We start from the raw sequence: 16,948 nt of genomic DNA, 5'->3' as shown, positions 1-16,948 counted from the left end.
GTTGAAAAGATATAGTTTGCATAAGAAGTATAAACTTAGAGGATCTGTGTAGGAAAGAGATTTATGTGTATAGGCTGTTTTACACTGTTGAGGCTTATTAATTAGAAATCCATATCTAAAATAATTCATAGTACAGTAGCAAAAAAAAGCCCTTTGGTTGTATAGTTTAGAAAAGTTGAAAAGAGTGGGCTGTTGGCTATCAAGGAGTTAATTTACTTAGATAATGTTTTAAAGATGCACTGTGTTTTTCAATAGCAAATTAATTCTTAATATAGACATTAATTCTTTTCTTAGAGAAAACTGAGCAACAAATAATGAATAGTTTGGAACATCAAGAAACTATTATATGATTAAATAAATATTTCAAATACCAGGTCAAATTCTGAAATACTTCTTTTTTTAAATATAAACCTGTTTTAAATTTAAAGCTGACCAACTGCTGGTATGTTGATATAGTAGCAAAGTAAATTTAGTACTCTGTGACTTCTTCCATATGACTTTACTGTTCTATTTTTTTTTTTAGCAAAAGTAAAACTGCATTTTATATAAATCACACAGATTTTTCAGTTTTATATTTTCATATTGAAGGAAATCATATAACAATCATAGAATGGCTTGGGTTGGAAGGGACCTTCCAGGACATTTAGTTCCATCACCCCTGTCATAGGTGGGATTGCCAACCAATAAATTAGTTACTGGATTAGGTTGTTCAGGGCTCCATCCAACCCGGCCTTGAACACCTCCAGGGACAGAACACCCACAACTTAAGTCTTTTTCCAAAGCCAGTGGTTTACTGCAATACATAACTTGTAAGCAGTCTTATTTCTTCAGTAACAGCTTTTCAATTAATTGTCACATAATGAAATAAATGTGTTTGTCTTTATTAGGCTCAAAACTCAGGGAAAGAGATATCAAAGTAAGAAACTAATTAGGTGGGCTTTGATCATGACCAGATACTGACACTTCTGGAACACCGTTCAAATCTTAGGTGCGCAGAACAGTCAATGAAAGGCATAAAGCCTTTTTGCACATAATACAGGTGAAGTCACAGTCACTAGAGTCCTCTTTTGCTATAGGTCTAAAGTCATCTGGAGCATTAATGACATGACATTCTCTGCCTTCATTTCTTCGTCAATTTCATCTCTCTGCATTTCAGAGCCAGACATAACACTGACTACATGCCCATTGCAGACACCTAATTCTCAACTAGAAGATTATGATTACCAGCCTAAGAATGCTCTGTAGTTAAATTTATATGCAGTAGGTTATTTCATCTCACAGGTAAATGCTTATGAATTCCCAATGGAGCAGAAAGAAAAGGAAAAAATCTACACTTCAGTTCATTGAGCGCTAACTTGCCATCACGCCGCAGAAACTTCCTTATGACCAATGAAATGACTTGAGACTAACACAAAAATTCTTAGTCAGATTAAGTTTCACACTAATATTATTTCTATATCAAATGATAAAGCCAACTTGGTATATCACATTCAATTACAGATAAGAGAAGGAAATTACTGTTATCTACAATGTGTGTCAAATGAATTTTCAAATGAATTTTCATCAGAGACCAGCTTTGCTCGAGCAATTATCTGTCAAAGAAGCAAAACAATGAAAAAAATATGACTTTTAGTGCAGTTTCCTTGTGATTCTGTTGAAAAACACAAATTGCAAATCTGCACATCATCACAATTAAATGAGTCCTTCAAAGTTATCTGCTGCTGTGCAACAGCCATAAGAGACATTAAAACATGCTTTGCGTTAGTTAATACTGAAATATTGACAGCGCATCATGAATTTTGCACAATACACCAGCACAAATCAGCTCTGTGTGGCCTGAATTGTTAGACACAATAGAGTAAACTGCCTCAAGACTTTACATTTTTATTTTATATTTTATTTGCTCTTTACAGAGCCTTGCTCAAGGGATTCATGGTCAAGGTTCCTGGGGCAGTGCACATTCATATCACTTCTTTGATCAGACAGATATATTAATATCTTGGTCTAGCCCCAAACTATTTTCCTTGTCAGGTGTACAGATGTTATATGAAATTCCTATTATTATTAAACCTAATTCACCCAGGAAACAGCCATCCTGCGTATCATCCCAATTTTAACTTGACATCACAGTGAAGTTTCAAAACTACCCAGAAATGAAGAAGAGGTTCCAATATAGATCAGAAGAAAAAAAATATATATATAAAGAAAAGAAGAAAAAGAAAAGCTTGTTTTTAGACAAAATGTTATTCAGAAAGAAAGAAAAAAGGAAATGAAACACAAATGGTGCTTGTCTGAATTCGACCCTGCTGGAGCACTGTTACTTCATGCAGCTGGGGCGGGCTGTGCTGTGCAGCCAATGTCAACACAGATGGAATCTATTGGTGAATTACCCAGCCCTTGGTTCTGAAATGCATTTTGCAGGGCCTGCCATAACAAAGTTGAAAATAATTATAAAAAAAAATTGCATTTTTGGAAAAAAAAAAAAAAAAAAAAAAAGATTATTAGGAGAAACAGAAACATCCAACATTAAATACTTTTGATTAAAGCAAGGCTGCTTTCTTACTGATTAAACACAAAACAGAACAGTCTTCTTCAAAGTCGTATCATAAACAGATACATCTTTTTGGGTGCTATGGAATTCATACATTTTTGAGCACTGAGAAAAGTAAAACAAGCATTCTGATATTATTTAATAATATTTATATTTGTTTTATTATTACTAGTTGCATTGCTTTATTTTTTCAACTTGGCAATCCTTCAGTGAAAGAACTATGGTGAAGTTATGAGTTAGGAACTGGAATAGCTCTTGATTGAATATATCTTTTCATTAGCTTAATGAGAAATAAAAGGTCCATAAGAACACTAAACTATTTACGTATTATATAAAATAATTAAGTCTCAAAAAACAAAAACAAAAACCACAACACAGAACATGTAAGTTTGAGTGGAAAGACCTGGAAACCTGCACAAAAGGCATTAGTACACATTTTTACTTATATTTTTTACAAGAGCCACAGGGAAGAATGTTAAGAGAAAGCTGCCTTTAGGGCTAATAGTTAAAGTTATGTTCAATCACAGGAATAAGAACTGAGTTAGAAAAACATTACCATTATTTTTATCTCTGTGGAGAAAAAGGGACAAAGATGAGTGAGATATTGTTGCCCAGAATAACACTGGTGATCTTGAAACAACTCATAAAGGTGTCTGACAGGTGCTGGGGCTGAGAAAAAAAAGAACAATGCTTTTCCTGAAGCCAAGAAGTGGGAGGGGTGATGATTACACTACAGAAATGAGATATCTGAAGACACAAAAAATTGAGTTGTTTGTGGGATGGCCAGCAACAATTTACAGGAGGCACTGACAAAAGAAATAAATAGGTATCTCCAAATAAGAAATATTTATCAGCATATTAGTTTAGTGGCTTACTATGGTTTACCTCTCCGCCTGTGTTAAACAGATCACAAATAAACTCTTTCTTTATCCCAGGAGACCAAATTCCTCATTTCCCCTTCAGTCCAGTGATTACTTAGGCGGTAATTTTTTTTTAGGGATAGTCTATCTGATACCTGCTGAGGATGCAATGGTATATAGCATGCAAAGTGGTATGAAAGGCAGAGGAAAAGAAACGTCATCCTCCAGAACCTGAGGTTATAAAATTGTTTTACACCCCAATGAAGACATATATTAGGCAGGAAATAGAAACACTTCAATTTACACAATGATTTAGGACATGGAAGTTTCCTGTGAAAAGCAGCAATTTTAACAGAAGCAAACACTGTTGATACACCCAGTTCCACAGCTGTGCTCATACATGTCATTAGATCAGCCACCAGCTCGAGCCCAACTGGTCAGTGAGGCAGCTGCTGTGTTGCCCGTCAGTTCTGCAGAACAGCAATGTGAGACTGGAAGAGTGCATAATAAAGCTATTCAGAAGCCAGTAGGCAAATGTGGGATGTGGAGACTGTGACACATGCACATGCTGTTTGCAATGGGGCAAGTTTCTAAGTGACCCCCATACAATCCCATCCCCAGCCTGGAAAGTGAAAGAGTAATCCCACTATCCAGATGTTAAAAAATAAAAAAGGATGTTTGAATGCAAGATGAATTGAGAAACTGAGTGCCAGCACAACTGGAAAATTGACCATACATTTCAGGTAGGCTTTATCACACTGCAGTAATGGCTGAAAATTGGGCATCACTACACATCAGGCACTTGGAGTTGGTGTGAAAGCTGTTACATAAAGTCAAACGCACTAAGGCACTAAGAAGAAATTGCTGCTTACTGCCAGCAAATGAGGGCATCGATGGCCCAGGGATTTTATTCAGGACAAAAATGCTGACTATAAGGGATGTTAAGAGCATATTGAGCTGTGCAGGAGTGAAATACTAACCTAAGCATAGACAAGCAAAAGCCAAGAAGAATTCTTCATTTGACCTCAGCTCTGTATTCCAAGGTTATTAACTTCTTGAGTTGTTGGCTGGACCTTAAGAAACCAGGAGCCAAATTGTGTGATAAAAAAAGTCAACAATTCCTCTTTTCAGTCTCTCAGCACATCTGACAAAGGACAGTAACCAGCCAGACAGATAACAAACAAATGTGGCTCACAGGAGTGGTAAGAGGCTCTTATAATTATTTCCAAGACTAAATAAGGCTGAATTACTACTGCAAAACTGTCAGCCAGTAGCATTTGGTAGTCTGGATTTTGCAGATGCAGAAAAGAGATGAATGTGCTCAAAAGAGCAGACAGGAACAGGACTGCCTGATAGAAGAAGTGGCTACTAATCAGGGGATGGATTTAAGGATAAGCTTACATGTTTAGGGTGATCCTGAAAAGATTTAAGACAAACAGCAAGGGAAGGTACACACTTGGCACAGTGTTCCAAGCAGTGTAGGAGAATCTGAAACTGCTCAGGTATATGTCTGCCAATGCAGGAGTGTCCAACAAAATCAACAACAACAACAACAAAAATACAACGTGATGATAGAGAAGGGATCCGAACAGACTTGTTCACTTTTAAAAAATGAATAAGGGTGTAGTACGGCTCCACAGTTTGATCTGAAGACTGTCTGGAGAGCACTTATACAGGAATCATGCCAGAAGCAGAGGCACTTAATTAATTTGCATGTGATTAATTTGCATTTAATTAATATTTCAGATATTAAATAAAACTTGGACTGGAGCACATAATGTGCCACACAAGGAGTTATACTCAAGCTCTATAGAAGAATCATAGAATTACAAGGTTGGAAAGGACCTACAAGATCATCTAGTCCAACCTTAACAGAAGTGAAAATAAATTGCAGACTCCATGGAACTAATAGAAGATCTAAGGAGTAAATTCAAAAGCAAAAATAGAAAAGAATGAGCCAGAAGCACAAACATAGTATTCCTGTTCCATTCAGATTTTATAATAAAAGATTATTACACAGCCAGTTGGAAGCATCACTTAGACAAAACAACTGAGCTGACTCATATCAGGCAAAGGGTCTGGGTGTATCAACAAATGGCCTTTAATTTATGGTAGGAAACACTTCCATGCATATTACATGAGAAAGATGAAACCGAATTTAAGTAGCATGGGGCCCTCAGTCAGAGGTGGTTATTCTGGCTCAAAGGGCCTGCATTCCAAGAGTCTGTAAGCTCATCCAGGTACCTGGCATGGCTGCGCAGAAAAGACAAGGCAGCAGGGTGAGAAAAGAAACACTATGTCCACTGGAACAATATTCCCTAAGGGCATCAAACAAAAGCAAGAGAAGACTTATTGGCCTAATTCCTTTGCCATGTATTTATGTACTGCATATTAATAAGCATGTTTAGAAAAGCAAATAGGCTTAAGTTGCACCAGAAGAGGTTCAGATTGCGTATTAGGGAAAATATCTTCTCTGAAACAGTGGTGAGGCATTGGAACAGGCTGCCCGGGGAAGAAACGTGTAGATGTGGTACTGAAAGACATGATTTAGTGGGCATGGGGTGATGGGTTGCTGGCTGAACTAGATGATCTCAGTGGTCTTTTCTAACCTTAACAATCGTATGATTCTGTCAGCATAGACAAGGTGTTTTCATGGACAAGTACAGCATAGAAAGAAATAAAAAACCTGAGAACACAGATGTGAGTATGTTAGGAAAAAGAAGTGGGACAATGCCCTATGAAATCTGTGGCATTAGTAATTTAATAGCTTTCCTTGATAGAGGTCAAAGACCACCAGCAACTAGCAAAGACAGAAAAGAGGGCATATAGCTTCACAGTGATCACAGGAGGCACCTGGTAAAGCAGTTCAGTCCTACTTCATGCCAAAACTGACCTCATCCAGTTTAAATGCGAGTTTCAGGTAGATGTAGTTAGGAACATTCATTCTGTCAGCTTGGATATCAAGAAAGCTTTGAAATACTCTGATGGCCATTGTAATAAGGGTGTATTATAAATGAAGTAAGAAGGAAATTTCTGTAAGTAAAACTTATCTCTGATATCATTTGCAAATGTGAAATAAAAAATCAACAATAATGCACCAAACTCACCCAAGGAAATGGGAATGACAGCTGTGGCATCCTTGAAGACATGATCAGTACAAAAAAAAAGAGGGTACAAACATTTATCTTTCCTTGCTCCTTATGCAGTCACATAAACATGGAAACTGTTCCACATACAAACCATGACAAGAGGACTGCTCTTTTGGTCACTTCTGGTCAAACAAGATCATGAGACTAGAGCAAATAACAGACACTGATAGAGGAACTAGCTCAAGAGCATGAATCTATACTTCAGAAGTGAAACTTATAGAGCCTTTATTACATGCAATGTAGAGAAATGGAATCTGGGAAGAGTATGACTGGGATTTAAGATAGATTTACCAAAGTAGCCCTTGCTTTTGTTTGCCACAAACCTAAAAGCACACTTGAAAGGATCTTTAAAACTATCACTTCTTCTGTTTGTTTGTTTGTTCAAATAATGAATAATGTGATTGATGATGCATCACCTTAAAAATCCTTTTGATTTCAGATGATTTTTTTCTGCTTCAAGGACTCCATTTCCTTTCAGAATTTTTTAATAAATATCTGAAAGTAATATTGGACAGACAGCCAGATAAAGGGAGCTTGTCAAGTTCCATCTCCACAATAGGAAACTCATTTATATCACAGAATCACAGAATCACAGAATTGTAGGGGTTGGACATGAAACACTCCTACAGTGTGACTGTGTGTGTTGCAAGAAGGGGTTGGAGGAAGATGACCTTATCCTTTTGATTTATACCTACAGGGGTTCTGGCATCTTGCTGGACACTTGTTGCGGTTAAATAATTATTAAATTGTCAATATTCCAGGAAAAACAAAGCATATATCCAATTTTACTGTGAAAATCATGCAAAGGAGCTAAGCATGCTGTTCGTATTTGATTTTCTTGGATGGCACAGTGAGTTGAAATCACTGATTGTCAGATGTAATATGGCAACCAAATGCTTGGAGGCTAGGAGTGTTCTGTCAGTGTCATGCTGTGGATAATTTATGCCAGTATTCCTCTGATGCATCAGAGCAGCAGGACGTACCGGATATCATTCTGTTACCTCAGTACTTCAGGGTAACCTAGTGATAGTGCAGTGACAGGGTCCCAGATATAAAATCCACGGCAGCACTGTGAGGGGTATCACAGAGCTCTGCTATTTCTCTGAACCCCTCATCTAGCGTTGCCTCTTGCCTGTCCTTTACATGCATAGATGCATCATAAAACTAGGTGCTAATTTGGAGTGTTAAACAAGTAAGAAGACTCAAGAATGGAGAACCAACTCAACTCTGTTTCACACAATGATCTCCTTCTATTCTGCTGTCTCAGGCAAAGTTTCATTAGCTGCTAGCCCTGTATTCATGCTAGCAAGCACATATTTTTACTTCCAAGTGAATGGAGTTGACTTCTGAGATGCCCCTCATGCTTGCAATCCTTTACCTTGCAGGCTTTACTTTGCTGGCTGCGTGAAGGAGCTGACTGCAAGGACTAAAGCAAGGGAGGATTGGTACCATCTAATCCTGACACAAAGTCTGCTAGACCAGATACAGGCAAGGGAGGGTATACAGAAGAAAATAATTTCTATGAGATCATGTGATTTGTGCTTTATTCCAGTATATGTGAAGTCCAACTTTGTCCCTGGATTTAAAGACCTGGTCCAAAGCCCATAGAGTCCAAGAATACACTCTGGGCTTCAATGCATTTTAATAACTGGAGACTTCATTTTAAATATTAACAGGGTATCTCTAAATAAAATGAATTTTATGATCTTTGTTCACAGGATGATGAATGATAAAAACGATATAAAATTCAGCCTGAGCAAATATGCGAGTCTATTTGCAGATCTGCAGAGGAAGCTTTGCACAGCACCTGCCCACACATAATTCTGGCTCCTGGCACTACTTTAAGGAGGATTGAATTCCTTCCCACCCACACATCTTTACATAAGTAAAAGCTTAAACATCAATTCAGACTAAACATTTTTCAATGCACTCCCCTGAGTGCCATAAAAAGGAACAGTGGTGTAAATGAAACTTTAATTTCCATCATGTTCACTAACTGTTGTGCTAAAAACTTAGATTTTAAAACAGTACATGGTTTATTTAAACTAATTGATTCCCACTTCCAGTAAATTCCTGTGTTCCAGCAGCACATTGTGTTTCTGTTGGAGACTGAGACCACCACTAGCTATTATTCAACAAATGGAAAGTTGTGCTGAGTGTGCTGAATGACTGATTAAACAAAGTGCCATACAACATGATTTCCTACTTGTAATGTGAAGAAGGGAATCTTGGAGCAGAATTTCCTCTCCTCTGAAGGACCCAATGGATTTTTTTCTCTGGTTGATATGAATGGCAGTACATCATTATCACTGAATCATGTAATTATGTACAATTTCTATAGAGACTAGCAAGATAAACATTTTTAGGAGCCCGCTGATTAAAGTTGGATTGAAAATCACCATAGAGGAGCATTAATGAAAGGGAAAATCAGATCTCAAACACTATCACTGATATCAAGTATAGTGTTAGAAGGATGATGCAGAAGTATCTGCTCATACCTGATAATAATGAACATCTAACAAAGAAACATCTAGCAAGGAAACATTTGCAAGACATTTCTGTTTCCCTTGGCTCAAAATAACATCAGCATAAATTTTTAAACACACTCTGATTGGGATCTGAGCTTGCATCATTGTCCAAAGGTTAAAAACTAGAAGGTTTGGCCTTCTGCTCTGGCTCCACCTGGTCTTTTGCAGGACAACAGTAGTCTGTCATCTTTTTCACAAATGACAACGTGTTAGTGTCTTAAAATAAAGCCACTTATAACCCGTATTTGGATAAGGAAAGACAATGAGAAGCCTGGAACATTTTCCTGCTGATCTCAAAGTGGCACTAACAACTGAGGTAGAGGCATGACCCACAGCATCCTAACAGCAATACTGGAACTGCAGGAATAAAAATCAGCTTCCACTACTATAGAAAAAACAGCTCAGCTTTGTGACTTCATTGAGATGAAGGTGCCTCCGTTGTTACTGGCAGGTCAAGGAGGAGGATCATGTCCAAATACCACTTTGCCAGACTCAACAGAATAAGAACATGCTCCAGAGCAGGCAGCTTTAACTGTGCCAGCTTCCACAATAATCCTCACTATATATATACATAATCCTCACTATATCAGAACACTATTTCTGCTTCTCTGAAACCCAAACTGAATATAGCTCCTGCAGAAAAGTGCTGATCTACTGGAGTTAATTCATGCTTCACACCATTTCACCCAGTGCAGCTGTACTAACTTTAAGGGAATTTACACATTAATATGAGAAAGGAAAAGTAGGTTTACTGTCTTTAAAAAAACAACTTGAATCTTCAGAACCGATTTATTAAACTGAACCTATATAAATACAAAGGAACAAGAAACTGAACTGGCTTGAGCTTATGAAGTCTACATGTCAAAGCTGTGTGCATTCTGCATAATTTTTCTCCCTCTCACCAACCATTTCCCTTGTAATTTATGCTATATGCATCTTGAAGAAAAAATATAATCATTTTCAGGCACTGTTAGCCATGAAATGGATTCCCCAGGTTTCACTGCATATTAATAAGATCACTTTTGCATCCACTCAAATTCATGCATAATTATTTTTTTGGCACCCATTTTAAGTGACTTTTGCTACCGTATAAATACCAGCCCTCAATTCAGATGTTTCTAGCATAAATATTCCCTTTCTATACTTTCTTGTATTAGGTGGATTTTTTTTATTACTTTAATCTTGTTCCAGGTCACAATCCAGGTGCTGACAGCACTTAGGGAGAAACTATGATAGAGACGTTTCACATAAAATTCTTCTTTGTTTTTAATGTGTTCTGCAGTGTGTATATAGCATTGCTTGCTATCACAAAGGTTTTATAAGAAGAGCTGACCAAGAGTTTGATCTGAGTTTGATCTAGTTCTTATGTTCATAAGATGGTACTGGCTTGTAAACTTGGTAAGCTTCTTAGTACTGGGCAGAGATGTAATAACAGAGTAACACATTAATATGAAGAATGCACTCCATATCAGTTAAGTAGGTCTTCTTAGTTGAGCCTTTGACTGTCCTTATCAATGCACAGTATTTTCTACAAATTAATAAAAAGATGGATAATTTATCAATGTTGGGGCTAAGACTACTATCCTATTTCAATAGGATAGACCATTATTTGCATATGCCTCTCTAAAAAAAGTCACAAATGTTACTTCAAATCTACTCTAAAGTGGCAACTGAGAAGTCACAGAGGAGAAAACTTGTTGATAGTTCATTTCTTTACAAGACAGCTGCTCCCAACTGTAGGAACTGGATCTGCAGACAGCATCTTTGCTATAAACATCACCAAGAACTTACACTGCTGCTTATTCTGCCAGGAATTTCCTGCCTGAAGACTAAGCACTGAAGGAGCTAAGGATTCTATGAAAAACATGAAGCATTCTTCCTGTACTTTAACACTTTACACTTTCATTTTTCAAGAACAAAGAGGGAATCTTCTCATAAGACTTGCTACAGGGAAAGCAGGTCCTTAAGTCCTAAAAAACTGGCTGTGACCCATGGGCTCAGCTATGGCAACAATCTCCACAAGACAGTGTGACCTCTGAAATTAAGATTAAGTTGCTCAGGCTTTTGCCACTCTAATATTGAAAATGGACAAAGACTGGTATTCCACACTTAATTCCCCCCAAGGGATTTTTTTTTTTTGTCTTCTCTTCTGCAAGTTGAACATGATTCCTTAACCAGAGTGGTGCTGTAAGGAATAACCATTTACCTGGGCCTGCAGGCTCCTTCCCCTTGTAACCACTTATGCTAGCGCTTATCACAAAAACATTCTCTCATATATATATTGATATACGTAAATTAACACTCACCAGCCACTGCTGAGGTATTTCTGGCAGAGGCATTTGAGGAGGTGCTGGCAGGCTGTTGGCAACTTCTGGTTTCTGCACATGTTCTTTTATTTCAAAACCTGCAGAAGAGAAACACATATCGCTTAACACTTTGGTGGGTGCAAATGGGACATTTTTCTATACGTAGATCATCATCCACTGGAATCTGGTATGCAGTCCTGCTCACAACCTGCCTCCCAAGCCTGGTTACTGTGGAAAAACTTGAAGAATGCTGGGAATTCAGGAATTTAATCAAGCACAGCAAACACATACTTACTATATATGATAATGACATATATGATATTTGGATCAACAAATACCAGACAGAGAAAAAATGTACTGGAAATCATGCTGAACTGCCTACCCATCTGGAAAGATTGAAAATTCAAACATTGTCAAGCATGTATCACAGATAAAAACAATGATATGAGGAAGATATCATGCTTAAGACTCTGGAGAGTCTCAGAAGCGGCATATAATAGATAGATAAAGCAGAGTCTACTTCCTCCCTCAGGAAAGCCACTAGTTCTGCTGTTTCTGGCATAATAATTTAAATTCCATTCAAACACACTTCACAGGAACATGGTATTGTATATTTTTCTGAATATCAAGGGGAGGGCGCATCTCAATGCTTTGGCAAAAAATTCAGCCAATGGGACATACCCTACATACTCCTAGGCTGAATTTAGTTCCTAGTGTTTAGTTGAGTTTTTAAAATGACTATTTATGTAGTCAAATGGATGTCTTATGGTCAAGATCATGTAATTTTCAAGAATGTAATCAATGATGAAACATTTCGTGTCATAATAACCCAGACCCACTGGCGGTGAAGTCATAGATTGAAAAATAACACTGATAAAATAAACTGTCTCTGAGAGCCACAGATTCTTCTTTCTTGCTACAAATCAAGATGCAGATTAGTCTTGAGAAATATTCCAATTTATTTTTTTTTTTCACTTCTTTTATTTTATTATTTTTTTCCCACTTTTACTTGTTCCTCCTCTTGTAGGATGAATTCATGTTCCCATGCTTTCCATAAAAACCAAAACTCAAATATGAAGGACATTTTACTAAAGAAATGCATACATATCTTCCAAGTGGATTCTACTCACTCTGTAAATCTAGTCTTCATCCAAAAATATGTGTGTTTTAGCAAGAACCTGCTTTAATATTTGCATTCTTTTAACAAATTGCATCAAAGTCAGTTTTATAAATTTCTGACATCAAGTACCTTTCAGGGAAACCAGCAACAGTGGTGGTCCTATTAAGTGACTGAATCCACTAACAGCTCTTACTCCAAAATCAACTGTTTGTGCCTTTGTTTTTTAGAAGAAAGCCTGAGTTTCACAAGGAAATGCCAAGTGTTTTCTTCGGGCCTACAGCACTTCGGGCATGCCAAGATTCAGAACAAAAACAAAGTTTATAGTTTTGCCGGCTCCTGGAGGTGACCACTGGTTTGGATGTGCGGAAGGTTGAGGCCTGGCAGCCACAACCTGAAGAGTACATCTGACTGGCCCAGCTCCCTCTGTTTGACGGTTATTAAGTGAAGGGAGTGGTGTGCATTTAGGAGATCTCAGAACACAATGTAAAAGATTTCTGAAGATTTCTCCAAGAACTTACTGAAACGAAAGTGACAGTTTAAAAGTGTTTTACTAAAACACAGTCATTATAATTTCCACACCTTTACAGAGAAAAAGAGTAATTGTTGACTTCCAGATGTTCAAAAGAATCCATTCAGTTCCCAGCTGCACTGACCCTTCGTTACCATTCCCTGTTGTTCTTAAATGGCTTACTTCAGCAATCGAAATACACTGTTGGATTCACACAGTTGGTTTTTTCAAATGCCTATAACGAGCCTGAACTCAGCACCGACCTCGGGCCTGTGAAACCGTGCCAGTGATCCGCGAGCTCTCATGGAGCTGTGTGGGTGGAGTAAAGAAACGTTTTGAAAAACAGACTCAGAATGACAACTCAGCTTAGTTACATGCTTCTGTGGGCTTAGGAGTCTTTTATTGCTTTTAATTTTAATGGAGAGACGAATAGTTTCAAAGGGATGGGAGTACTGAACGTTACAGCTGGTAAAAAAAAGCAGCAGGGTCATCTCTGTCCATCTGCATGACTCCTTCTACAGTTTCTCAGCCAATTTAAGCCAGCACAAGATGGCTCTGAAGGAGGCAGTTTGCTCCTTCACTGCCTGGATCCTGTCCTTCACCAGCCTCTTCTCTGTGCTGGCATAGGCATGTGTGTGGCCCCAGGTTGAACCAGAGCTGGTCAGGAACAAACCAGTAAAAAAAGCAAACAATGCCTGCGCTAGCAGAAAGGAAGCAGAAAACACATGATGAGCAAAAATGAGTAGCTTGGGGAGACTAACAGGATGCTTTTTTTAGAGCCTGTTCTGGCTTAAACTCTATTTAAACCTTAAACCAGAGTTTATAGTCATATAAAGTATAATCCTATGACCTCTTGTTTAACTGAGCTATAGGACTTCCTCAATTTATTCTTGCTTGAACTACAGTATACCTTTTAGCAAAATATTACATCTTGAAAAAATGCCAGCAGCAGCATGCTAACCTTACTAAGTTCTCCCATTAATTCATATTTTCAATGCTCAAAAAATGTGCTTTATTTCCACTTTGAAACAAACATCCAGCCATTGCACACTGTCTTTTTCTGTTGTGTCTAAGAGCTCATTCTCAGTCATCTCTTTTCTACATCAAGGTTAATTATGATTCATCATTTTGGATAATTTGAAGGCATATTTCTGGATCCTTAAATCACTTTATGTCTTTCCTTTGAAATGCCTAAACTGTACTTCCTTGAATGCAATTGCTAGAAGTGGGTATAATGTTCCACTAACAACTGCACTGAACCAAACTTGCCACTAAATATATAGCTCTTGTATGGATCTTGTTAATGGATGAATCCTGTAGTAGGATGTAATGGATCTTGTTACAGATCCTGAAATAGACTCTAAACCCTAACAGGTAGGTGCTGAAAGGCAAAATGCTATGACCCTTGAGTATTTTTATCCTCTCCCACATCTATAAGCTTAAATTTAATATCCCTGGTAAGATGCTCAGGTGCAAAAATCCATACAACTTTATTGAGAAAGGCAAGTATTTTAAATAAATTGTTTTGAAAATATTAAAAGAAAAACTGTCAGATCAGCATTATTGTTTAGACTCCCATGAAACATGACAAACTCCAGGTTCTTACCTGTAGACATTTTTTGGGGGGACAGCAGGTTTTTTTGATGAGCCTCTGGAGCTTGAAGCTCCCTTCGATACCATCTGATCCTGATGCCTGCCTCCTTCACTCACCAGTAAAGTAAAAGCAATTATAGGTCTTTAAGAATATAAAAACTGAAAGGACAATCACCATTTCACAGCTGATCTCCTTGGACTTGAATTCTGTGGCAAATACGACATCTTTACTGAAGAGGGGAATACTGCATCAAACACCATAATGTATTTGTTAGCACTGGAGAAGAAACATCAGAAATGCATCTGCTCACAGCATGGCATTTTTCCTCATAACATCCAATCATTTTTCAAAAGCCTAAACATTGGGTGTTTACAGTGACAAAACTGCTGTGAATTGTTGGAGAGACAGGAATCATATAGCCCTGATGCCTCTTTTTACAGAAAGGTGTTGTAGAGTAATAATAGAAAAGATAGTGAGGAGCATTCTTTGTAAAAGCCCCCACGGAAAGGTTGATGTATGCAGTCAATCCATAATCTTGATGGAGACCAAAGTGACTGTGCAATCAAAATGGATTTAGATAGGATGAGAAGGGGAATCTACTTGCAAAGTGCAAACCAAACACGCTGCCAGTCATTTCCTAGCTCTTGCTTGGTACTCCTGTGTCAGCCATGCACCAAAGTACACAGCAAAATCAAGCCTTGGTTTGATATAGGTCTCAACAGAAAGATGTAGTGCATCATGCAAGACTTTTATAACACAGTACATCAAAATGTACAGATAGAATTTTTGCCTCAAATAAAATGAACTAACCACTATACCAACAGAGGTAAAATAATTCTACCTAGCACAGTTTTGTGGCTGCATTCACCCATGTGCAATCAGGTTACTTCCAGTACAGCTTCTGCTATATTTTACTGTTGATTGAGGAGAAAAGCGTTCAGGAAAGCTGCATTTTGGCTTTACCTTCTCTGTCTTTCTTCAATTTAGAGTTTGTCTTCAGCCCTTAAAGCTTTTTTCACTGAACTTAGACTTATTCCATGCACTCTGCAAGCGAGAAAACACACCCCTGACACTGACCTTTTGATGACTGTATCCTCAGGAGAATGTTAGTTATTACTGCTTTCTTCTCCCTGACAGTAGAAGTCAGATATTCATGGTCCAGAAGTTCAAGAAACAGCCGCAGCTCAACTATTAACTCTTCCATGGCTGAAAAACAATAAGAAAATTACTTTTTCTAAAATATCCCATTAGGAAAAAAAAAAAAAAAAAAAAGAAAAAAAAAAAAAAAGAAAGAAAGAATAACAACAGAGTTAATACTTATTTTTGATACTTTATTATTTTTTAGCAGTTTTTAAAAATGTACATTCTTCCCTGCTGGCAACAGACTGAGCACTATTGGCACGTGTAGCAGTTACCTCAAAATAGATGCAGAAAAGACATAGTTCTTTCACATAGCACATCATCAAGCCAGCTCTGGACAACAGTGCAGGAGTGGCATCCATCTGCTCTTTGAGCACTGTCATTCTGGTTCCTCTCCCTTAAAAAGCAATTACTAACTCCACAACAAAATTACAGCTCGATAAAACATCCAGACAAATTCATATTCTCCAAAATCTTTAGGGAAAATCTTTACCACCTTCACCACATTTCTTCTGTTTGCAGTGGAAAAAAAGTTTCTATTTACATTTGTTATACCCTAATCATGTGATTGCTATTCAGCAGATTTATGAGAAGTCTACACTTCTGTGCTTCAATTCACTCATAACTCAGGGAGTCTCTGGTCTCTTCACTTAAGTGAACTATGTTTAGTTTTGGTTTTGTCTTGGATGGAATAGCTCATCTTTCCATACTTTTTGTGTCTGATGACATTATCTTCATTAAAAGATGAGGGGAAATATTAATTTCATTTCAGAGCCATTAATCTCAGTTGTTGCCTCATTCTAAAGTGCCTCTACTTCAGTTTTTCTCTTTTATGGTATTTTCAAGGTCTAACCAGGTGACTGCTGGTAAGTTGTGGGAATACAAGAAAAGCTGTTCAGAGCAGCAGCTGTGGAGCAAGATAAACAGCAGTTTCTTCAGACTTCTAAAAAATCTGTTATTTGCTGCTTACTCTCTTTCCTACTCTTTTCCCCACTCTTAAATCCTTCTCTAATATGGTTGTTTACCCAGGCAAACCTGTAAGTTGTTTCTTTCACTAGCGATGTACAACTGGATGCTTAAAGTGTCTTTGGTCCAGTTGCATTTGTTTCATCTGATGCTTAAAAATGGGACTGTGGAGGGAAGCCTGAAGGTGTCAGCTGCACCTCTGCAAGGGACTGCTGCCCCTTCTTGT

The 16,948-nt window shown here is 37.7% G+C and overlaps 1 protein-coding gene across 2 annotated transcripts in view; it reads right to left on the bottom strand.

The window, feature by feature from the left end:
* Nucleotides 1-16,948, bottom strand: part of AFAP1 (actin filament associated protein 1) — a 104,746-nt gene that overhangs the window by 42,076 nt on the left and 45,722 nt on the right. For both annotated transcript variants that reach the window (XM_072336074.1, XM_072336073.1), the window contains exons 2-3: nucleotides 15,694-15,822; nucleotides 11,395-11,492 (exon numbers count right to left, since the gene is read on the bottom strand). In XM_072336074.1, the coding sequence (XP_072192175.1) occupies nucleotides 11,395-11,492; nucleotides 15,694-15,820 (225 nt within the window). In that variant the 5' untranslated portion in view covers nucleotides 15,821-15,822. The remainder of the gene's footprint in view (nucleotides 1-11,394; nucleotides 11,493-15,693; nucleotides 15,823-16,948) is intronic.

This window comes from Excalfactoria chinensis, chromosome 4, assembly GCF_039878825.1.
Source record: "Excalfactoria chinensis isolate bCotChi1 chromosome 4, bCotChi1.hap2, whole genome shotgun sequence".
NCBI classification, from domain to species: domain Eukaryota; kingdom Metazoa; phylum Chordata; class Aves; order Galliformes; family Phasianidae; genus Excalfactoria; species Excalfactoria chinensis.
Note: the sequence above shows the minus strand (reverse complement) of the source record. Positions and strands in the feature narration are given on the sequence as shown.